This window comes from Saimiri boliviensis, chromosome 17 (genome assembly GCF_048565385.1).
Source record: "Saimiri boliviensis isolate mSaiBol1 chromosome 17, mSaiBol1.pri, whole genome shotgun sequence".
Taxonomy (NCBI): Eukaryota; Metazoa; Chordata; class Mammalia; order Primates; family Cebidae; genus Saimiri; species Saimiri boliviensis.
The window spans coordinates 13,119,452-13,144,344 of NC_133465.1; the positions used below are offsets into that span (position 1 = coordinate 13,119,452).

General features: G+C 38.4%; 1 protein-coding gene across 6 annotated transcripts in view; it reads left to right on the forward strand.

Annotated features, from left to right (window-relative positions):
• Positions 1–24,893, forward strand: part of ARHGAP44 (Rho GTPase activating protein 44) — a 203,691-nt gene that overhangs the window by 83,878 nt on the left and 94,920 nt on the right. For all 6 annotated transcript variants that reach the window (XM_010339869.3, XM_003929255.4, XM_010339870.2 and 3 more), the window contains exon 2: positions 24,811–24,850. In XM_010339869.3, coding sequence (XP_010338171.1) covers positions 24,811–24,850 — 40 coding nt within the window. The remainder of the gene's footprint in view (positions 1–24,810; positions 24,851–24,893) is intronic.

Sequence of the window (24,893 nt, forward strand, 5' to 3'; positions counted from 1 at the left end):
AAGCCTCCTGCAGGTCTGTCATCCTGGAATTTCTTCTTGTGGGACTTGAATTTAAGTCCATCATTTCTTATTGGATTAGGTTTTTATACTTATTTTTCCTGGAGTACATTCTCAAGAAACTTTCTCAGAAAGATAGGTGACCTCCTAAATCTAAATTTGATTTTATTTTGCTTCTATATTTGACTGATAAGTTACCATAATACAGATTTTTTAATTCAAGTGAATTTTCATTCAGATCTTTGGAATTGCTCTGTTATATGCTAGCATTGATTATTGCTGATAAATTCTGTTACTGGTTACTGTTGCAGCTTGATGGTTTCTTCCTCTCTGATAGCTTTTTAGGATTTCTTTATTTTTTGCTTTGCCCCTCACAGTTCAGGCCCTTTCAGTTTGAGGACTTTTGTGTCTCTTCAGCTCTATGAAAATTAATATTTCTCATTCTTTTTTTCCCTCTTTCTTTCCTATAATTTTCCATTCTATTTTCCCCTTTTTTCCCCCAGGAAATTCTATTCAATCTTACCTGACTTCGAGAGTATCAGCAGAAACTTTTAGGTTTTTTTCTTGGTTTTTAGTAAGTATTCTCTGTGCTTAACTAGTCAATTCTGCTGTAACATTGATTTGAAAATATGTATGTATCCCAACATTAGAGTAACCATGTCACTTTTTCTCCTCTCCTTTCTTTTGTCCTTCAATTCCTAAGAGATGACTTTCCTCTCTTTAGCTTAATTCTCTTTGTTAAATAGCCTTTTATTGCTGCTAAGGGACAGATTTTGGTGGGTGCTCTGCCATTTCAGACTTTTTCCCATGTCTCTGTATGGCAGACCCTACCCAGCCTTCAAGGCCTTACCTATGCCCACCTCCTCCAGGAAGCCTTTCTCAATGACTTTCCAAACTATCTGTCTAGCCTGTATTCCTGTACTTAGAATTATATACAGTTTAGTGTTATATGAAGAGCTTTAGGGAGAAGTCAGTAATTGCTCTAGTGATTTGTGTGAACTATGTGCAATTTCAAGAACATCAGGTAATTGCATTTTTACTCAGACTAAAACCAATCTTAAAATATGATCCTCTGCTGGCAGTATATTAAACTAGAATTGCACTGAAGTATAGTATAAGAAGCCACCAGCTGGCACAAACCACCAGCCAGGCATGGTGAACTCATGTCTGTAATCCCAGCACTTTGGGAGGCCAAGGTGGGTGGATTATCTGAGGTCAGGAGTTTGAGACCAGCCTGGCCAACATGGTAAAACTCTGTCTCTACTAAAAATACCATAATTAGCTGGGCATGGTGGTGGGCATCTGTAATTCCAGCTACTGGGATGGCTGAGACAGGAGAATTGCTTGAACCGGGGAGGCAGAGTTTGCAGTGAGCTGAGATCACGCCTTTGCAATCCAACCTGGGTAATGGAGCAAAACTCAGTCTGAAAGAAAAGAGAAAGAAAGAAAGAAAAGAAAGAAAGAAAGAAGGAAGGAAGGGAAGGAAGGAAATAAAGAAATCACTACTTAGAATGGCTTTAGACAGAGCTTGTTTCTGTTGAAAATAAATCCAGGCATAAGAGCTTGCTGGGGATGGAACAGTGACTCAATGATGTCATGTCCGCCATCTCTGCAGTTCTCTGCACCATTCATGGGTACAAGATGGCTGCTGCCACTCCTGCCGTTATGCCGGCATTCAAAATAGGAAGAAGAGAAAGAGGCTGGCAGTTGAGTCTGATTCATTTTTATCAAGAAAGCAAAGCTTTCACAGAGGAACATACAGCATACTTCTGTTTTTATCTCATGGCTGAAGACGAGGTCACCTGGGTACTCCTAGTTTCAAGGGAAACTGGGACAGTATGGCTTTCCACTCTCTGTCGTGGGAGGCAGCAGAGAAACAGGAGTGGAGATGAGCTTCAGGGGAACGAGTTAACAAGGTAACAGAGTCTGCCACAATGGGCAAGACAGGGTATTAAAAGGAGTTGTGGCCTGGGCGCAGTGGCTCATGCCTGTAATCCCAGCACTTTGGGAGGCTGAGGCAGGTGGATTGCATGAGGACAGGAGTTCGAGACCAGCCTGCTCAATGTGGTGAAACCCTGTCTCTATTAAAAATATAAAAATTAGCCGGGCGTGCTGGCAGGCATCTGTAATCCCAGCTACTTGGGAGACTGAGACAAGAGAATCACTTGAACCCGGGAGGCAGAGGTTTCAGTGAGCCGAGATTGTGCCACTGCACTCCAGCCTGGGCAAGAAGAGCAAAACTCGTTAAAAAAAAAAAAGCAGTGTGCCAACCATATTAAGCATTATCTTCCATTTTAATAAGCATCTGCAGAATACTTGCTATGCCAGGGCACTGTGCTGGGTGCACACGGTGCTGTGAAGCCCAGGAAGGATTGCTTGGGGGAAGAGGGAAAGTTAGATGTGCCTGGAACATAGAGTATGGATTGGAGAAGGACAGAATGGGGTTTTTGGTGTGGCTCAGGAGTCTGACATTTGGCATGGTTCAGGAGATGGCGGGGGGGTGTTGGTGGGGGGACGGAAAATGGGGAAGATTTAAAAGACCTTCAAGAAATGAGTTTGTTAACTCAGAGTGGGTAAGCTCCAGATTAGAGATTTTGGATTTTACTCCACACACCCATGGTTCTGAACGTGTCTTGATGTCTTGGAATCATCTAGAGCAGGCGTCCCCAAACTTTTTACACAGGGGGCCAGTTCACTGTCCCTCAGACCGTCGGAGGGCCGCCACATACTGTGCTCCTCTCACTGACCACCAATGAAAGAGGTGCCCCTTCCTGAAGTGCGGCGGGGGGCCGGATAAATGGCCTCAGGGGGCCGCATGTGGCCCACGGGCCGTAGTTTGGGGACCCCTGATCTAGAGGGTTGGTTAAAACACAGATTGCTAGATCCCACTCCCAGAATTTCTGATTCTATGGGTCTGACCTGGGGCCTGAGAATTTTTGTTTTTAACAGATTTTCAGAGTGATGCTGATGCTCCAGATCCAGAGACCACCCTTTGGCATACTGTGTTAAAACAATGCTTAATTTAGAGTAGACTTATTTTCTTGTATAAAAAATTGGGGTCCGGGCATGCTGGCTCCTGCTTATAAATCCCAGCACTTTGGGAGGCCAAGGCAGGAGGATTGCTTGAGCTCAGGAGTTTGAGACCAGCCTGGACAACATAGCAAGGCCTGTTTCTACTAAAAATTATAAAAAAAAATAGCCAGGTGTGGTAGTACATGTCTGTAGTCCCCACTGCTCAGGAGGCTGACATGGGAGGATGGCATAAGTCCAGGAGTTGAAGGTTGCAGTGAGCTATGATGTTGCCACTGCCCTCTAACCTGGGCAACAGAGAAATACCCTATCTCAGAAAAAGTGGGGGGCATAATAACACCCCCAAGCTGTTTTAAGGAATGTTATTCATGACATTTTCTTATTTTCTGTGTTACTCTGTCATGCAGGTGACACTGACTAATTAGTGCTAGAAGCTCTAGCTACTTCCTCAAGCTCAACAGCACCTTACCTGAGAGCATATCTTAGATATCCAAAACCAACCAATCCATACCCCCAGCAGCTCTTTTTATCAGGCCCCTGCAGCTCTGACCACTTTCCTTGTGTCCTGTGTCATCCCAGGGCCAGGTACTAGACACTAAGGACCTTTCTATAGCCTCGAGCCCACCCACATTATTAAAAGCATCCAACCTGTTCAGTTTGCTTACCTTGCTGTACTAATTCCCTTCCATGAAAACCACAAGAAAGGCTTTTGCCCATACTCCCTCCTCACTCCCTCTGCGTCTTGACCAGTCCTGGTGAGTCCCCATGTGGCCCTGGCTGCTGATTCTAGGGATCTGTGAGTCATCTTCATCTCTGGGTGTCTTACCACAGCCAATAAAACAAATCCTGCGTACACATTGAAATAGTGATACAATACTTGTAAAGGGCCAGCGGAACACCTGCTAGGCACAAGGCAAAAGGGACTGCTGGGAGGAATCTGGGGAGGAGTGTCTGAGGGTAGTATGAAGGATGAATGGGAGGTAGAGATGGGGAGATGGGTTAGAAAGATATCGTGGGGCTGGGCATGGTGGATAATGCCTGTATTCCAAGCACTTTGGGAGGCTGAGGTGGGCGGATCACGAGGTCAGGAGTTTGAGACCATCCTGGCTAATATGGTGAAACCCTGTCTCTACTAAAAATACAAAAAATTAGCCAGGTGTGGTGGTACACACCTGTCGTCCAAGCTACTCGGGAGGCAGAGACAGGAGAATTGCTTGAACCCGGGAGGCAGAGTTTGCAGTGAGTCGAGATCATGCCACTGCACTCCAGCCTTGGGGGACAGAGCGAAACTCCGTCTCAAAAAAAAGATACTGTGATAATCCAGGGCTGAGTCTGGTGGAACCTAGCTTGGTACTATCCAGCACAATAGGTGCTGAAAATATTCGTGATATAAAATTAAAAGGATTTGACAGTTTCATCAGTGTTGCAAGTTGGTAACTTATTTATCTGAAATGTTTGTAATAAGACTGTCTCTACATCATGGCTGAAAAAGCAGCAAATGCCACAGGAAAAAAGTTCTGAAAGAAGAAGAAATTTTACAATTAAGATTTACTCAGCAAACTTTTTACGTCACCCTTTTATTTACTTACTAAAGACGTTTTGAAAACTAACACTTTGGGAGGCTGAGGCGGGCGAATCAGGAGGTCAGCAGTTCAAGACCAGCCTGGCCAACATGATGAAACCCTGTCTCTACTAAAAATAGAAAAACTTAACTGGTGTAGTGGCGGGCATCTGTAATCCCAGCTATTCGGGAGGCTGAGGCAGGAGAATTGCTTGAACCTGGGAGGCAGAGGTTGCAGTGAGCCGAGATCGCACCACTGGACTCCAGCCTGGTGACAGAGTGAGACTCAGTCTCAAGCAAAAAAAAAAAAAAAAAAAAAAAGAAAGAAAGAAAGAAAGAAAGAAAAGAAACTAACACCATCATCTAAATTCATTTACCACAGACTGTCCCTGTTCATATAGGAATTTCTATTTGGAAAAAGTTGATTTGAGAATCTATCACATGCCTTTGGAAAATAGGGATATTAGGGAAGTCTACAAAAGACCCACACTGGCTTAGACTCTTTAAGGGAAAAAAGGAAAAAGAATCTCAACCATTGTAAGATAATTGATAGTTTATAAAGTTTTCAATGCTTAATTATTTAAAGAAAATTTAATTAAAAGATATTTAGGAAGTGTAAAGTTTGCTGACATTTTGAAAGAACTTTTGAAAATGATCAAAGATATATAAACATTACTGTAAGTAATAGGTAAAAAACAATAGCACCACCAACAAAAAAAATAAGACTGTCTCTGCCTCAAATGCAGTGTTGCTGCTTTGTTCAGTGACTTCTTGGCTGGCATCAGAGAAGTGCTTGCTTGACTCCAGTCCAAATAAATGTCTTTTTGGATGAGGCCAGAACTCTCAGGTAGCAAGATATTGCAAGAATCAAGAGGTGCTGTAGTGATTATTTTCTTTACCTCCACATTTCCTAAGGTGTATTCACCTGGTGTTCATCTACACCACAGTTATTGGATGTGACACGAAATATGTTTTCCTATTTTTATAGACTGGGAAATGACAAGGTAACTGAAATTAAGCCATTTTATTTGTTGTAGAACTTTTCAGAGCCTTTTTAATATTTTAGTGGGACTCTGTTAATGGAAATTATTGTATTCAGTGTTTCCCTAATTCGTTTGTTCACAGAACCTTTTTTCACCCCCAGAGTGTCTCATGAATCTCTTTTTTCATGGAACACATTTTGGGAAATGCCACTGTGACTTAACAAGCTGATGTATAACACTGATGGCAATCAAGATTTTTGTGGGTGGTGTTGATCGTTCTCCTGAAACTCATAAGTAGAACAATGCACAACTTTCAGATCAATTTGCCCAGTCTCTGTTTTGCTTTTATCTGTTGTGTAAAAAAGTTAAAAAAGATGTGACTTGTACCCAGATATCATCTACACAGCGCCTGTCATCCTGTGGAATGACTCATCCCTTGAAAATGGTGGATAATGCTTTTTACCTTGATGATAAATAATGATCCTTCTTTCAGTTACAAAATGAGACCTAAAATATCAGCCTTCCTAAAAATAGTATCACCTGTTAGGCCGCTGCCTTTCCTTAAAGGTTAGCTTCCATGGGTCAGGTCTTCACTAATGCTCTACTGAAGTGCTTCAGGAGTAGTGAAGGAGGGAAGTCTCAGAGGACTGAAAATTGGCCTAAGTGACCTCTGTTGCTCCTTCCAGCTCAACAGTGATGAGTCTTCCCCAGTCAGTAAAATATATCTAGAATTGTCTTAAATCCTTTTGATCATTAAATGAGTTTATGACCTTACAGTTTTAAGAACAAATTTAAGCAGAATTTGTTTCTAGCACAGGTCTTTTTCAATTTTTTTTTTTTTTTTGAGACAGAATCTTACTTCTCTGTTGCCTGGAGTTCAGTGGCACGATCTTGGCTCACTGCAATCCCTGCCTCCTGTTTCAAGGTTCAAGCGATTCTCCTGTTTCAACCTCCTGAGTAGCTGCCTACAGGCACCTGCCACTATGCCCAGCTAATTTTTTGTATTTTTAATAAAGATGGCGTTTTACCATGTTGGCCAGGCTGGTCTCGGACTCCTGATCTCATGATTTGCCCACCTTGGCCTCCCAAACTGCTGGGATTACAGGTGTGAGCCACTGCTTGTTCTTCTCTTATCAGCTCTGTAGCTGCAATACTTCTATTGGTTATTTTATTTTATTGTTTTTGTTTCAGTAGGTTTTTGGGGAACAGGTAATGTTTGGTTACATGAATAAGTTCTTTAGTGGTGATTTCTGAGATTTTGGTGCACCCATCACTCGAGCAGTGTACACTGCACCCAATGTGTAGTCTTTTGTTTCTCACCCACCTCCTGCCCTTTCCCCCAGGTTACCAAAGTCCACTGTGTTATTCTTATGCCTTTGCATCCTCATAGCTTAGCTCCCACTTCTAAGTGAAAAGGTGCAATGTTTGATTTTCCATTCCTGAGTCACTTCAATTAGAACAATGGTCTACAATTTCATGCACGTTGCTGGAAATGACATCATTTCATTCCTTTTTATGGCCAAGTAGTGTTCCATGGTGTATATCACGTTTTCTTTATCCACTCATTGATCAGTGGGCATATGGGCCAGTTCCATATTTTTGCAGTTGCAAGTTGTGCTGCTGTAAACAAGCATGTGCAAGTATCTTTTTTGTATAATGACTTCTTTTCCTCTGGGAAGATACCCAGAAGTGGGATGGCTTATTGGTGATTTGGTAGTTGATGTATGAGTACCTGCTGTTAGGATTCTCTAAAACTCAGCACTTATTTTTAAACAAAAAGTAGTAAAAACTTTAAAGAAGCGTTACAGTTAAAAAATATGTAGATTTATATTTTATGTATATATAAATATATATGTGTGTGTATATTTATATATATACAGTTAAAATATAAATCTACCTACATACAAGGGGGTTGGGGCACTCATCTGCCATGCAGTTGAAAATGTATGTATAAGTTTTGACTCCCTGAAAACTTTACTAATAGACTACTGTTTACCTGAAGTCTTACTGATAACATAAATAGTCATTAAAACATATTTTGTATGTTATATATGTCATATACTGTATTCTTATAATAAAGCTAGAGCAAAGAAAATATTAAGGAAATCATAAGGAAGAGAAAGTATAGAGAGAGGTTGGTCTTGCTGTCTCAGGTATGGCAGAGGTGGAAGAAAATTCATCTGTAAATGAGCTCATGTTGTTTGAGGGCGTGTGTGTGTGTGATGGGTGTGTGTGCGTGTGTGTGTGTGTGTGTGTGTTGTGTGTGTGCATATATATACATTCCATAATATACAGAATCTAATGAACATATTTTTTTTTGTTTTTCATCTTGTAGGAATAATTTATATAATATGCTCAAATACTTAGTACTTTTTATTAATTTTCATATTATTTATTATTTGATGCATAGATTCCATATGCTTATATATATGTTATGAAACATGTCAAGAAGAAAGCCATAAACCTGCTACAAAATTTAGAACCAACACATTACCAATTGTATTGAAGCCACCTGTATTTCCTTCCCAAACCCAGTCTCTGTTTTTCAGAGATAACCATTATTAAAAATTTTGTGTTTATAATTCTCTTGCTTTCTTTTCATTTTATTACATATGTGTTTATCCTTTCCCAATAAAGTATTTAATGGTGTTTGGTTTTGAGCTTTATGAAAACGATGATCATAATTTAATTAGTTATTTTTTCCAAACAACATTTATTGGAGCATTTAGCCCATTTACATTTAAGGTTAATATTGTTATGTGTGAATTTGATCCTAGCCATTTTGATGCTAGCTGGTTGTTTCACCCATTAGTTGACACAGTTTCTTCATAGTGTCGATGGTCTTTACAGTTTGGTATGTTTTTGCAGTTGCTGGTACTGGTTGTTCTTTCCATGTTTAGTGCTTCCTTCAGGAGCTCTTGTAGAGCAGGCCTGGTGGTGACAAATGTCTCAGCAGTTGCTTGTCCTTAAAGGATTTTATTTTTCCTTCACTTATGAAGCTTAGTTTGGCTGGGTATGAAATTCTGGGTTGAAAATTCTTTCCTTTTAGGATGTTGAATATTGGTCCCCACTCTCTTCTGGCTTGTAGGATTTCTGCCGAGAGATCCACTGTGAGTCTGATGGGTCAAACAACATTGTACATCTAGGAGTCACTCATGTTGTTTGGGTAAACTTTATTTCATTGCTCTTTATTACCATATGATATGGTACTATGTGAATATATTCCAATTTCTTTATTCTTCTCTTGATGGCCATTTTTTGAATGCTGGTCCTCTCACTAGTGATAGTATAGTAGAAAATAGGAGTGTGCATCAGACATAGAGGAAATATTGTTCTGTTAAAAAATGTTTCATTTGGGTACTTAGATTCATTGTCAAATACACAAAATAATGACATTGTTTTCTACAATGCTTTTAACAAGTTATACTTACAGTAGTGGGTTCTCATTACTCCATATCTCCACCAATTGGAATTGTCAGACTTCTCCAACTTTACCAAAATGGTAGATAGAAAATGGTAACACTTTGTGGTTTTAATTTGTATATTCCTCATTACTAATGAAGTTGATATCTTCCTTTAAAAAGTGCTAGTCTTTAGCTCATTTTTTGTAGAGTTTTTTTTTTTTTTCTTTTTCTGGCAGTTACATTTTCTTATGTATGTCTTTTTTCTAGTGTCTTTCTTTTTATTGTTTTTTCCACCATCATGACAATTTTAATCTAAATATGGTCTTTTAATCTTTTCTTTTATGGTTAGTTTTTCTTATTTTTATTTTCTGTGGTGTCATTCAATGGTCTAAAAATAAGATACTCTATATTTTTTCCCTAGGAGTTTTAGTGTCTCACCTTTTACATTTAAGTCTTTAATTCATTGGTATTTGATTTTTGTGTACTATGTAGAGTAGAAACCCTGTTTCTTTATTTTTTTCTCATATGGATAAACAATTGACCCAGCACTACTAATTAAATAAGTTATGTCTCCTCTCCCTCTCCCCCAATCGTTGATAACACCCTTTTTATCTTTTCTTTTTTTTCCATTTTTGTGGGTTTATTCCTGAACACTCTCTTCTGTTTCAGTGACCAATGCAAATGTTAATATAATACTTTCTTAATTACTGTGACTTGAGTAAGTTTCAATATGTGATCACTGAAGGTCCCTCAACTTATTCTGCTTAAGGGTAATCTTATTTTTTCTTAAGCATTTATGCATTTCCATTTAAATTTTATTTATTTATTTATTTTGTTATTGTTTGTTTCTTTTTTTTTCCTGAGACAGGATCTCTCTGTTGCCCATGCTGGAGTACAGTGGTATATGATCATAATTCACTATAGCCTTGAACTCCTGGGTTCAAGAGATCTTCCTGCCTCAGCCTCTCAAGTAGCTGGGACTGCAGGCATGCATCTCCACACCCAGCTATTTTTTTATTTTTTGTAGAGACATCTCACTGTATTGACTTGGTTGGTCTTGACCTGTTGGCCTTTGGTGATCCTCTTGCCTCAGCCTCCCAAAATACCAGGATTATGGTCCTGAGCCACTGTGCCAAACCTTTCATGTAAATTTTATATTCCACTTGTTAAATTATTATTTTTTAATTCTAATTGAGATATTTAATTGAAGCTGCCTTGCTATAAAGGGAACTGATATGTTTACAAAATTAATTCTTCCCATTCATGTATACACTGTGTCTCTCCATTTACTTGCCTTCATTCATGTCTTTTACTAATTTTTAAATTTTTCCCCATAAAGACATTGCTCATCTTTTGTTAAATTTATTTCAAGTTTCTTTGCTGTACGGAATGAGTTTTTAAATTAGACTTTTGAGGATGTACTGGTTATATTAATTTCGTTATATTGATCTTGTATCTAGCCATCTTCCTCAAGTTTTATTTATAATAATTTCCATAGATTACTTTGGATTATCTTTGTGAACAAACATAGTATAGGTTCTTCCTAAAAAGTTTTAAAATCTTCTATTTTAGTTGCTTACCCAGCTGGGTGGATAGTAATAGTGGGAATCCTGGCATTACTCATGATTATACAAGGCATGGTTTTATTTGTATTTTATTTTATTTTTACTCTCTCCCCAAGGGTATGATTTTAATATATTTCCAGTAAGAATAATGTTTTACAGGTGCTTTTAAAAAATTAAGTTAAGGATTTTCCCTGTTATTTTTTTCATCAAGAGACATTGAATTTTATTAAATACTTTGTCTGCATTTTTAGATGGTCTTACTTTGCCCTTTAATCTTTCCATATGATGAATTATGCTTGCAGGTTTCTAATATTAAACCACTCTTACATTCTCTAGTAATTAATCAAACTTTTTCATAATATGCTATTTTTTTAAGACTTTTGTGTCATTAATACATGAGGATGGTCTATAATTTTCTTCATACTGTCTGACCCTTTCTAATTGTGGTATCCTGTTATGGTTGTCTCTCAGAATGAGTTGCACTACGTTACTTCTTTTTCTATTCATTTTCATAAGAGTATATTAGGCATATTAAGAATTTATATTCTTTGTATAAGTTTAGAAAGAAATATTTCTTGAAAATTTACCTGTAAGACACCTTGGTCTTCTGTTTTTGTTTTGGAATGATGTTTAATTACTGGTTTGATTTCTTTGATATTTATAGAATGATTCCGACTTCCTCTGTATTCTTCAGTGACCTTTGTCTTGCTTCTGGTTTTCTTTTTCTTTCTTTTTGAGACAAAGTCTCACTTTGTCACCAGGCTGGAGTGCAGTGGCACGATCTCAGCTCACTGCAACCTTAGCCTCCTGGGTTGAAGCGAGCCTTCTGCCTCAACCTCCCAAGAAGCTGGTACTACATGTGGTGGCGCATGCCATCACACCCGGGTAATTTTTTGTATATTTAGTAGAGACGGGGTTTCACTGTGTTAACCAGGTGGTCTTGATCTCCTGATCTTATGATCCGCCCACCTCAGCCTCCCAAAGTTCTGGGATTACAGGCGTGAGCCAATGTGCCCGGCCTTGCTTCTGGTTTTCTAAATGGCCATTTTTTTCTAAGTTTCTTTTAAAAAAGTTGCTCACAAATGTTATTTATCTTTTAAATCTCTGTAGCTTTTCTGTTTATATCCCACTTTTATTTCCTATTATTACCTGTTTTTTTTTTTTTTTTTTTTTCATTCTTTTTCTGAGTAAATCTTGTAGAGGCTTGCCATTTTTTAGTTTTTTTTTTTTTTCAAAGAATTAACCTATATGATTTTTTCTATATGATTAGTTTCGTCTTTTTATTGTTTTCTTTCTTCTAATTTCTTGAAGTATATTCTGTTTATAGTTATACTTTTTAAATATTTTTAGCCTCTCTTCTAATATAAGAAATTGAGTTTCTGTATTTTTTCTAAGTGTCATTTTGCTACGGAACAAGTTTGATATACAGTATTTTCATTGTCTTTCAATTCTAAATATTTTAAATTCCTAACGGAAATTCTTTTGGACCTGTTAGCTATTTAGAAGTGTTTAAAAGATTACAAATTTGTTTCCTGTTAATTTAAACTTGTTATTTTAATTTAAATTACTCTGAGGTCAGAGAGCATCATCTTTGAAACTTCTGTCCTTTGATATTCATTGAAATGTGCTTGTAAGTGGTTATTTTTTGGACATAAATTCTTGTGTGCATAAATCCGTCTACGTAATAAATCCTGTTATCCTTCTCAAATCCTGTGTCCACTCTTTTTCTGCTTTACTTCTCTAACTGGAAGAGGGAATAATGACTTCTTCTATTGTGGTAAAATTTCCAGGACTCCTCTGAGGTTCTGTCAATTTTGATTTTTTAATTATTTTTATTATTATTTTTGAGACGACAAAGTCTTTCTCTGTTGCCAGGCTGGAGTGCAGTGCCGCAATCTCGGCTCATTGCAACCTCTGACTCCCTGTTTCAAGCAATTCTCCTGCCTCAGCCTCCTGAGTAGCTGGGATTACAGGCACACTCCACTACGCCCACCCAGCTAATTTCTGTATTTTTAGTAGAGACGGGGTTTTGCAGTGTTGGCCAGGCTGGTCTCAAACTCCTGATCTCATGTGATCCACCCGCCTCAGCCTCCCAAAATGCTGGGATTATAGGCATGAGCCACCATGCCCAGTCAAGTTTTGATTTTTATATTGTGTGATTGTTACCAGGGGCCACCAAGTTCAGAATTCTTGTAACTTCTCAATGAGTTAAACTTTTCTAACATTACACTGCTGTCTTCTTTCTTTTATAATGTTTTTTTCTCCCTCAAAGTCTATTAGATTAATTTGAAATAGCCTGGTATGTGTTTTTATTTCTCTTTTGATCTCCCTAATTGTGTTTTAGATACAGCTTTTTATTATTAGCATAGAGCTCAATGTTTTATATCTAAACTGAAAATCTTTTGCTTTTACCTGGAATATTTAGATTACTTATGTTTTGTGATATATTTGAATTTGTATTTACTATTTTACTTTGTACTTTCTATTTTTTCTATATTGCTTTATGCAGCACCATTTTAAAATTTAAATCATTAAGTTTTTATTATAGTGTCTATTACTTTGGAAGATATATGATCTATTTCTACTCTTTCAGTGGTAAACTTGTAATGTTTATTGTATTTTATTTTAAGGAAATCTATGCTAGGAGCTTAGAACACTTAACTTCACTTTACCTTCTTGATTCACATGATATTGTTGCCTTGTATCTCAATTCCATCCTCAATTTTTTTTCTTTTTTTTTACTTTTAAAATTTACGTAAAGTTTACTTTTTTGGTAGACTCTTACTTGTTTTAACACAGGCATAGATTTATGTAACCTTTGCCACAAACAAATTACGGACCAATTCTGTTAACTCAAGAAGTTCCCTCATGCTGCGTCTTTGCAGTTAAACCCTCCCTACCGCCATCTGCATCATCCACTGCGCTGCTTTCAATTCCTGCGGTTTAGCTTTTCCAAGGTGCCTTATAAATGGAATCATTCAGTATGTATGTGGCCTTTGCGGATTCGCTTTTTACACTGAGCGTAATGGTTTGACATGTATTCCTGTCGTAGTTATGTGTCAATGGTCCATTCCTGTTTCTTGCTGAGGATATTCTATTGTATGCTCCTATTCTCTAGTTTATCTATTCGCCTGTTCAAGGGCATCTGGGTTGCTTCCAGACTTTTAGTATTACAAATAAAGCTCTGTGAACATTCACAGGGTAGGGGTGTGTGTGTGTGTGTGTGTGTGTGTGTGTGTGTGTCTTTAATATTTCTCTAGACTTGGTCATATGGCAAGTATACATTCAGGTGTTATGACAAACTGCCAAAGTGTTTTCCACATTGTTGTACCATTTTGCTGTGCCCAACTCTTAGCAATGCGTGAGAGTTCCAGTTATTCCATATTCTCCAGAACTTGGTATGTGCATGTGTGTTGTCACTCAAATACTACTATTTCATTTTGCTCTTAATTTGCATTGTCTTAAGGGCCAATCATGTTGACCATCTTTTCTTGTGCTTATTTTCCACTTCTCTGTCTTCACTGGTAAAATTTCATTCAGATTTCTAGCTGATTTTAAACATTTTTTTCTTATTGTTAAGTTTTAGAGTTCTTTGCATGTTCTGTATACAGTTCTTATATAGGTAAGTTACAAATACTTTCTCTCTTTTTGTGAGTTGTCTTTTCATCTTTTAACAGTATTATCTTTCACAGAGCAAGAGCTTTTAGTTTTGAAGAAGTCTAATGTATCATTTTTTTAGACTTCATAAATCATGTTTTAATGTCCTAAGAACCTATTGTCTAAACCAAGGTCACAGATATTTTCTTCTACGTTCTCTGTAAAAATTTTGTAACTTTATTTTTTTATTGAAGTGTGTGATCTATTATAAATTAATTTTTATAAATGATATGACGGACAGTCAAGGTTTTATAGTTTGGCATATCCATATGTTCTGTCGCAATTTGTTAAACTATTTTTCCTCCACTGAATTGTCTTTTTGCCTTTTTCAGAGATCCCTGATTGTATTTATCTAGGTCTATTTTTTTGTACTCTTTATTCTGTTCCACTGACCTGTGTTTCTGTCTTGTTGCCAAGACCATACTCTCCTGATTGATTGCTTAATTTTATGCTAAGAAAATAACTGTGACTTTGGTTTTGACAATGGGTTCTAAATTGGATCATGTGAGTCCTTCTTTACTTTCTAGAAAGTTTTAACTATTTCCTTTGTACTTTCATATCAATTTTAGAATCAATTTGTTTGTAACTATAATAATTCTTGTTAAGATTTTGATTGGGATTGCATTTAATCTATGATCATTTTGGGGAGAATTGATATCTTTACCATGTACAAATACCACACACATGGTTTTTCTCTATTTAGATCTGCTTTTATTTATTTCATAAGCATTTTGTAGTTTTCTGCCTATAAATTCTGTACATGTTTTAACAGATTAACACCTAAGTGTTTTTTAAAGAAACTGGCAATTGTATTTTTTTATTTTGGTATTCATGTGTTCATTATTAGTATGTATAATTTATTTTTGTATGTTTATCTCATCTCATGCAATCTTGCAGAACCCATTTATTAGTTCTAGGAATTTTTTTGTAGCTTCCTTGGCACTTTCTACATAGACTATTATATCATCTACAAATAGAGACATTTTTATTTGTCCCTCTCATATCTACATGCTTTTTTTTTTTCTTGTCTTACTGCACTAACTTAAACTTCCATGACTGTGATGAATGCGTGGCAAGAACAAATGCACTTGCCTTGATTCCTGTTTTGGGGGAAAGCGTGTAGTCTTTCCAAAGCATAGAGCTAACTGTAGATTTTTGTGTAGATGCTGTTCATCAAGTTGAGGATGTTTCCCTCTACTCCTAGTTTTCTGAGAGTTTTTACCATGAATGGATTTTGAATTTTGTCACTTTTTTTCTACATTAATTGCTATGATTATGTGGTTTTTCTCCCTTAATCTTTTAATACAATGAGTGGATTACACCAATTAATAGTTGAAGGTTGAATCAACTTTGTATCCTTGGAATAAACCCTACTTGGTTTGTTATTCATAATGGTGAATTAGTCATTATGGTGATGAATTATTTTTATATATTGCTGAATTCTATTTGCATTGACTGATGGATTGATTGATTGACAGGGTCTTGCTCTGCTCTCCAGGCTGGAGTACAATGGTGTGATCATGGCTCACATTGAGCCTTGACCTCCTGGGTTCCAGTGATCCTTCTACCTCAGCCACCCAAGTGGCTAGGACTACAGGCATGCACTACCATGCCTGGCTAATTTTTTTTCTCTCTCTGTTTTTTTTATTTTGTAAAGTTGGGGTTTCATTGTGTTGCCCAGGCTGGTCTCAAACTCCTGTCTTCAAGTGATTCTCCACGTTGGCCTCCCAAAGTGTTGGGATTACAGACATGAGTTACCATGCCCAGCCTATTTACTTTTATTTTGTTAAAGACTTTTATACCCATATTTATGGAGGGATGCTGGTCTATACTTTTTTTGTCATGTTTTGATATCAAAGTAATACTAGATTCATAAAATGAATTCAGAAGTCTTCCCTCTTTCATTTTCTGGAAGAGATTGTTTAGAATAGGTGATACTTCTTTTTTAAAACATTTGGTAGAATTATCTAGTGAAACCTTCCGTGCCTGAAGATTTTTGTGGGGAAGTTTTTAAAGTACAAATTCAATTTTTTATAGTTAAAGAGAATAGTCAAAGGATCTATTTCATATTATGTGTATTGTGATCATTTTGTTTTTAAGAATTAGTCCATTTCATCTAAGTTGTCAAATTTATGTGTGTAGGTTTTTTTAAAAGCATCCTTTTGATTTCCATAGGGTATGTAGTGATATTTCCTGCTTCACTCCTATTGCTGATAATGTTCTTTTCAATTTTGCTAGAGATTTTTAAAATTTTACTGATCTTTTCAAAGAACCAGCTCTTTAATTGAGTTTCTTTAGTTTTTTCTTTTTTTAAGTCATTATTTCCTTCCCTTATGCGTATAATTTTCTTCCTTCTGCTTGCTTTGGACTTTATTTAATATTTTTTCTAGGTTGTTGGAGTAGGCATCTTTTATTGACTTGGGACTGTTGTTCTTTTCTGATGTATATTAATGCTGTATATTTTTTTGCAGCACAACTTTGGTTGTGCCCAACATTTTTACATGTTATGGTTTTATTTCATTCAGTTTTATTTTTAAACATCTTCCTTGACACTCTCCATGGATTATTTAAAAGTTGTTTAGTTTCCACGTATTTGAAAATTTTCTTCTTATCCTGCTGTTATTGATTTCTCATTTGATTCCATTATGGCCATAGAACAAACTGCATATGACTTGCATTATCTCAAATTAGTTGAGGTTTGTTTTGTGGTTCTAGATGTTGTCTATCTTGGTATATGTTCCATGGACACTGAAAAGAATATATATTCTGCTCATGTTGGGTGGAGTGTTCTGTAAGCATCAATTAGATAATATTGGTTAATGGAGGTGTTGTTTTTTTTATATATTCTTGCTGATGATTAAAATCTAATTCTATTAATTGTGGAAAGAGGAGGTATTGAATTTCCCAACTATAGTTGTGTATTTGTCTATTTCTCCTTTTCATTGTATCAGTTTTTGCTTCAGGTATTTTATAGCTCTGCTTTTTGGTGGATATATATTTAGGATTGTTTCAAATTGTCTTTATCTGATATTAATATAGATACTTCTGCTTTTTTGGATTAATGCTTTCATTTTGTCTTTTCCAGTTTTTTATTTTCACACTGCCTATATAATTATATTTGAAATGAGATTTTTGTAGCCACCATATTTTTAAATCTATTCTTCTAGTTCTTGTCTTTTAATTTGTATATTTAGGCTGTTTACATTTAATGTAATTATAGACATGTTAAACATAAATCTGCCATTTTATTTTTTTGTTTTCTGTTCTTTCTTTTTTTCATTTCTTGCTTGTATTTTTCTTGTATCCCCATGGGTTAGTTTACCATTTTGGTAATTCTATTGATGTATTTCTTGTGTTTGTCTTGTTCCATTTTGTGCTCTAACAGAATGCCACAGTCTGAGTAATTTATAATAAACTGAAATTTTATTGGCTTAGAGTTCTGGAGGCTGGGAAGTCCAACAACAAGGGGCTAGCATTTGGTGAGAGCCTTCTTGAAACATCATAACATGGCAGAAGGGAACACATGGGTGAGAGAGCAAGAGGGGGCCAACCTTGTCCTTTTATAAGAAACCCACTTCTGTGATAATGAACCCACTCCCACAATAATAGCATTAATCTAAACACTTTCCATTAGATCCCACTTCTTAACACCACTGCACTGAGGATCCAGTTTCCAACACAAGAACTTCAGGAGACACATTCAGCTTATAGTATTCTGCCTCTGGCCCCCAAAATTCATGTCCTTCTCACATGAAAAATACATTTGCTCCATCCCAATAGCCCCAGAATCTTAACTGATTCCCACACCAACTCAAAAGTCCAGAATCTCATCTAGATCAGATATTAGTGAGATTCAAGGCATCTTGGGCCAGTCTGATGAACCATCCACTCTCCTAGAGCTCTGGGACTGTAATGGGAGTCAGCCTCAAAGATCTCTGAAATATCTTGGCGATCATTCTCTCATTGCCTTGATGAAGAGCACCTGGCTTCCTTCTACCCGTGCTCCCATGCTAAGCTCTTTCTCAAAGGGGACACTTGGCCATACCCTTGTACACGTTTTTGTGTTTTACATGACCAGGCTGTGAATTTTCCAAATGGTTATATTCTTCTTCTCTTTTAATCATAAATTCTACCTTTAAGTATTTTTTTCTCCTCTTGCATGTTACTGTATGCAGCTAAAGGAAGCCATGCAGCTTCTCCAATATTTTGCTTAGAAATTTCTTCCACCAGATATCCTAGTTCATCACTCTTTTTTTTTTCCTTTTTTTTTTTTTTGGTGGGGGCGGGGGACAGAGTCTCACTGTGTGGCCCAGGCTGGAGTGCAGTGGCACCACCTCAGCTCTCCACAACCTCCACCTCCTGGGTTCAAACAATTCTCCAGCCTTCCAGTAGCTGGGACTGTAGGCTCATGCCACCATGCCTGGCTAATTTTGTATTTTCAGTAGAAATGGGGTTTCACTATGTTGGCCAGTCTGGTCTCAAACTCCTGACCTCGTGATCCTCCCATCTTGGCCCCCCAAAGTGTTGGGATTACAGGCGTGAGCCACCGTGCCCAGCCAGTTTATCACTATTAAGTTCTGCCTTCATTAAAACCCTTGGACATAGACATAGTTCAGTCAAGTTCTGTACAACCTTATAACAAGAATGGCCTTTACTTCAGTTTGTAATAAGAGATTTTTCATTTTCATCTAAGATCTCATCAGAGTGGTCTTTCCTGTCCATACTTTTACCTACATTCTGATCATTGCTATCTAAGTAATCTCTAAGAATTTTTACACTGCATACAGCTCTTCTCTTCTGAACCCTCACCAGAATCTCCCTTAACTCTTTGTTCACAGCAATGCCAACTTTTTCTAGCCTGCCCTTCCAGACTCTTCTGGCCTCTGCCTACTCTCCAGTTCCAAAGCCGCTTCCACATTTTCAGGTATTTGTTACAGCAACACCTCACTCTCTGGTACCAATTTTCTTTGTGCTGCCATATCTGAATACCATGGTCTCTAATTTATAATAAACACAAATTTATTGGCCGCAGTTCTGGAGGTTGGGAAGTTTCAGATGGAGGAGCTAGCATCTGGCAAGGTCCTTCTTGTCGCATGATAGAAGTGATCATATGGGCAGGAAAGAGCAAGAGGGAACTTACCTTGCCCTTTTATAAGAAACCCACTCTCATGATATAATTAACACACTCCCACAATGACAGCATTAACTCATTGAGGGTTGTGTCCTCATGACCCATATTGCTCCCATGAGGCCCCACCTTTCAGTACCGTCACGTTGGAGATTAAGTTTTCAACATAAGAACTTTGAGGAACACATTAGAACCTTAGCAGTATTGCTGAGGTGGCTCTGGGTGTCACATACTGTATACATTATTTATCATTGTCTGCTGCTGTCATCATTTTACCAGTTTGAGTGATATTTTTCCTCCCTTTATGTCCCTTTACCCTCCCTTCATTATAATTATATCAAATATTTCCTCTACATACATTTAGAACCACATTAGACAATGTTAGAAGTATTGTTTCCCCATCACACATAATTTAGAAAACTTAAAAGGAGGAAGATTTATATTTACCCACAGCTTTGCTCATCACATTTTTTATCCCCCTCTGGTATTTCATGTTTCCGTTGTTTATCATTTTTTTTTTTTTTTTGAAATGCAGTCTCACCCTTGATGCCTAGGCTGGAGTGCAGTGGCACAGTCTTGGCTCACTGCAACCTCAGCCTCCCTGGGTCAAGTGATTCTCCTGGCTCAGCTTCCCGAGTAGCTGGGATTACAGGCACATACCACCACTCCTGGTTAATTTTTTGTATTTTTAGTATAGATGGGGTTTCACCATGTTGGCCAGGCTGGTCTTGAACTCCTGACCTCAGATGATCCATCTACCTCAGTCTCCCAAAGTGCTGTGGTTGCAGGCGTGAACCACCGTGCCCGGCCTTTGGGTTGTTTTTGGATAATTCTCTTTAGCAATACGAGGCCTACTGATGACAAATTCTGTTAATTTTTGTTTATCTGAGATTGTCTTGATTTCCCCTTTATTCCTGAAGAATAGATTCATTAGGTAAAGGGTTCTAGGTTGATAGTTTCCTTCTTTCAGCCCTGGAAAAAATGATGTACCACTTTCTTTGAGTCTCCATTTTTCTTGAGAAATCTGCTGTCATTCTAATTGCGTCTCCCCCATTGTTAAAGTATCATTTCTTTCACCTTGGTTTCAAGATTTGTCTTTAGTTTTTAGAGCTTTGACTATGATGTGTCTTGGTGAGGATTTCTTTATGTTTATCCTCTGTGGGGTCTCTTCTTCTTTTTTTTTTTTTTTTTTTTTGGCAGAGTTTTGCTCGTTACCCAGGCTGGAGTGCAATGGCGCGATCTCGGCTCACCGCAACCTCCACCTCCTGGGTTCAGGCAATTCTCCTGCCTCAGCCTCCTGAGTAGCTGGGATCACAGGCACATGCCACCATGCCCAGCTAAGTTTTTGTATTTTTAGTAGAGACGGGGTTTCACTATGTTGACCAGGATGGTCTCGATCTCTTGACCTCGTGATCCATCCGCCTCGGCCTCCCAAAGTGCTGGGATTACAGGCTTGAGCCACCACACCCGGCCTCTTCATCTTTTTAAATATGTAGGTTTGTGTCTAGTGCCACATTTGGGACATTTTTAGGCATTATTTCTTTGAGTATTTTTTAGCCTATCTTTTTTTAACTTTTTTTTTCTTGGCCAACCTAGTCTAATATAGCTACCAGTTTTTCCCCTCTTCTTCTGGGACTCTGATGACGTAAAACATTTGATCTTTTGTTATAGCCCCACAGGTCCCTGAGGCTTTGTTTGTTTGTTGATTTGTTTGGTTGATTTTTTTTGCCCTGTTGTTCAGATTGGAAAATTTCTATTATGCTTTCTCCAGTTCACTGATTCTTTCATCTGCCCCCTTCATTCTGCTGTTGAATCCATCAACTGAGTTTTTTTTTTTTTTAATTAGATTGCTATATTTTTCAGCTCTAATTTTTTTTTTTTTTTTTTTTTTTTTGAGATGGAATCTGGCTCTGTTGCCAGGCCGGAGTGCAGTGGCATAATCTTGGCTCACTGCAACCTCTGCCTCCCGAGTTCAAACAAATCTTCTGCTTCAGACTCTCAAGTAGCTGGGATGACAGGTGCACGCCACCATGCCCAGATAATTGCTGATTTTTGTATTTTTAGTGGAGATGGGATTTCACCATGTTGGCCAGGATGGTTTTGATCTCTTGACCTTGTGATCCTTCTGCTTCCACCTCCCAGAGTGCTGGGATTACAGGCATGAGCTACCATGCCTGGCCTCAGCTCTAAAATTTTTATTTGTTTCTTGTTTACATATTCTATTTCCGTTCTGAGATTTTCCATTTTATTTGTTTCAAGCATGTTTACTACTACACGCTGAAGCATTTTTATAGTGAATACTTTAATTGGCATCTGTTGTCTTTTTTTTTTTTCTTTTAGTTTGAGTTTTTTCTGGTTCTTGGTATGGTGAGGAATTGAAATCTAGATATAGCTATTTTATTATGTGATGCTGGATCTCATTTAAACTTTATCTTGTAGCTGGCTTTCTCTGATGCTGCTCTAATGGGGAAGATCAGTGCTGTTTTGTTTGTGATAAATTGGATTAGAAGTCCGGATTCCCCACTTGGCTGGTCTTCATTGAGCCTTCAAAGATGGAGGAGCTCCTTGTTAGTACTGGGTGGGTGTGGGAGTTCTGGTTCTCCTCTGGGCTTCCACTGCCACCTCACGGGTGGATGGGGGGTTATGAGTATCTCATTGTTGCCCCCTACTTGGCTTTCACTAATACTGCAGAAGGGAGTGGCCTCATTATTGCTGAGCAATCGCAAGAGTCCTGTCTGTCCACTAGGACTCTTGTGACACCATCCCAATGGGAAGGGGAAGAGATGCTTCATTATCAGCATGTGGGCCTGGGTGTCCAGGTGGCCGTGCGATTTCCACTGGTCCTGTAGCAGAGGAAGATGGGCTTTGTTGGTTGCCTAGCAGTGACAGACATGTCTACGCCCTAGATGGATGTTCTCTTTTTGTTTCTCAGTGTCCTTGGATGCTCCCAAACTGATGAAGGGCACGGGCTTGAGTGTGTGTTCCTTGCTGGTAGGGGTAGAAGTCAGGGCTTTGACTGGCATAGGTAGAGTAGGATAACAGTTCTTTTCTGTGGTGTTGGCTGCAGTGAGCGGTTTTCTCAAAAGTGTCTCTCTTGCTAGGCTGCTCCTTGGTCATTTGTCTACAGAGACCAGGCTTTTGTTGGGGTTTGTTTTATCTAAGCCTGTGGATGTTTTAGGTGCTAGTTTCTTAAGCTCCAAGTCTGAGAAATGTGAAGGACAACACCTTTACCATGTTATTTCTTTACCATGTTATTCTGAAGGTTCCCAGCCAGTATTTTTTCCGTCTCCTTCTCAGAGTCTTATGTTTCTGTACTCTCCTAGGTGTTTAGTTGTGTCAGTGAGAAAAATTGCTAAAATATATTCACTCCCTCTTCCTGGAAGCAGAAGTTCTACTGCTTATTTTTTAATATATCATTTGTTCTTAGATATTTTATACATGCATTACAGTCTTTGATAATTTCAGTAGCTGAAGTTCTTTATGCTTCTCATATGTTGTTTCTTTCTTTGTACTTTTAAATCTTGGTGGTTTGTTTTCATGTGAATTAGCTGTGTTTGTGTGTGTGGTGTGTGTGCATGCGTGTGTGTGTGAGAGAGAGAAAGTCTTTGTGTGTGTGCAGTGTGTCAGAGAAGGTGAGAGAGAGAGAGAGAGAGAGAGAGAGAGAGAGAGAGAGAGAAAGCGCATGAAATTAGAATGCTTCATTCCCGAAAGATTTGGCACTCTCCTCTGACCTGGGGCAGGAAGTGCTAATGGGTTAGCTGGGTCCAATTCCACTAGCATCCATGTAGGGCTGTTGGCCCCACAGGGCCGTGGGGTGTCCCTTATGCTGTGCTGAGGTGCAGGATCTGAGAAGTAAAGAGACAGGACACTGAAGAACTGGAGAAGAGCAGCTGGACTTGGGGGAAGACTCACGCCACCTATGAGCGGAGACAGGTGAGGCCCCAAATGCCCAGAAGCATCTGTGTTTATTAGGTACAAGCAGGGGTAAGGGTCGTAAGTGAGGTCATCATCTATAGGCTTAGTGATAGGGCATACATAATCTCATGAGTCATAAGCGAGGGGGCCATCCCCTTATGTCACCTGGGCAGAGAGGTGGGCCATGTGCAGGAGGAGGCCGTGTCATGCGCAGTAGTAGAGGGTAGTGTGCAGAAAAGGGGTCCAACCCCCATTAGGTCACCGAGGCAAGGAGGTGGGCTGTGTGCAACAGGTGTCATGCACATTTTCTGTCTGGGGTCTGGAGACTTCAAAGGGTTTCCAATAGAAAGATATTGTAAGCCAATGCAGTGGGAGCTGTCAGACTTGTGCTCTTCTCTTAAGATATTTATGGGAGGATGATTTGAGCTAGCACAGAAGCGAGAAAAGACTGATAGGGTGTACAGCCACCGTGACTGGTCACACCAGAGGGTTCTTCTCCCTCGGTTATTTGTGGGATCTCAGACCTGAGGCCTACTTTCCACAGGCACTTGATGCAAGGCACTACAACTCCTTTATCAGGAGGAGAGGCTCTTGCTTCAAGCCTGCCATACAGCGTATGCCCTTTCAGGCAGGGATGCCACCCCTGGGTCTTTGGTTCTTGTCCTGGTCTGGCTGTTTTCCCATGTACTTTTTCTGTTCTGTGACTGCTCTAGGTATTCCTCCTACTACATACTACTATATGGTTATATAAAGGAGTCTATAAATCAGCACTAAATGTGTCAGTACAGCTCTGACTACAATACCTATATGATTATATAGAAAGATTATATGGAACTAAGTATGATTATATATATATAAGCTAAATATAGTAAGCAGTTAAGTTATATGATTATATAGAAAGATTATGTGGGACTAAGTATGAGTATGTATATATAAGCTAGATATAAGTAAGCAGTGAGTTACACTTCAGGCACTAATTGTGCCTGGGGTCTGCATAGTTCTTCTTCCTCGGTGCTTGTGGGGGGTGTCACCCACACATCCAGGTTCTTTCTCTAAATGTAGAAATTTCAGGTTCAAGCCCTCCATTTTCTGGTGGACCTAATGCTTGGTTGCCAGACCTTGGTGGTGGCATTTGTGTTAGTTACTGGGATTCAATACAGTCCCTGTTTTTGTTGTTAATTGATCCTTTCTCAGATTTCTTCTGCATTAGCTTCTTTGGGGAAGGCCAAGGGTGATGGGTGTGGAAACCTTAATTCTGATACTTTATAGGTGTGTGTGTGTGTGTGTGTGTGTGTGTGTGTGTGTGTATCTGGGAACAAAGGCAAACATTTCTTGTCATGAATCCAGGTTCCAATCTATAGCAGAAAAGTCTTCTGCTTTGCTGTGTTTGCTGGTGTATTGGTTTTTCAAGTTTCCTAGTAAATTCTAGTTTTATCTATTCTCTTCTTAGATGTTTCTTCTACTAATGTCTCTGTTTTTCTGATATTGGCCTAAGTGAAGCGACTGGGGAGTAATTATGAGGCTCTGTTCTTAGTTTTCTTACTGATATATTTCTTAATGTTCTTTTTAGGGCCGAAAAGACAGAAGTTTTGAGTGAAGACCTTCTTCAGGTAAGGCAGTCACTGACGCTGGCTCACAGACCCCAGAGATATT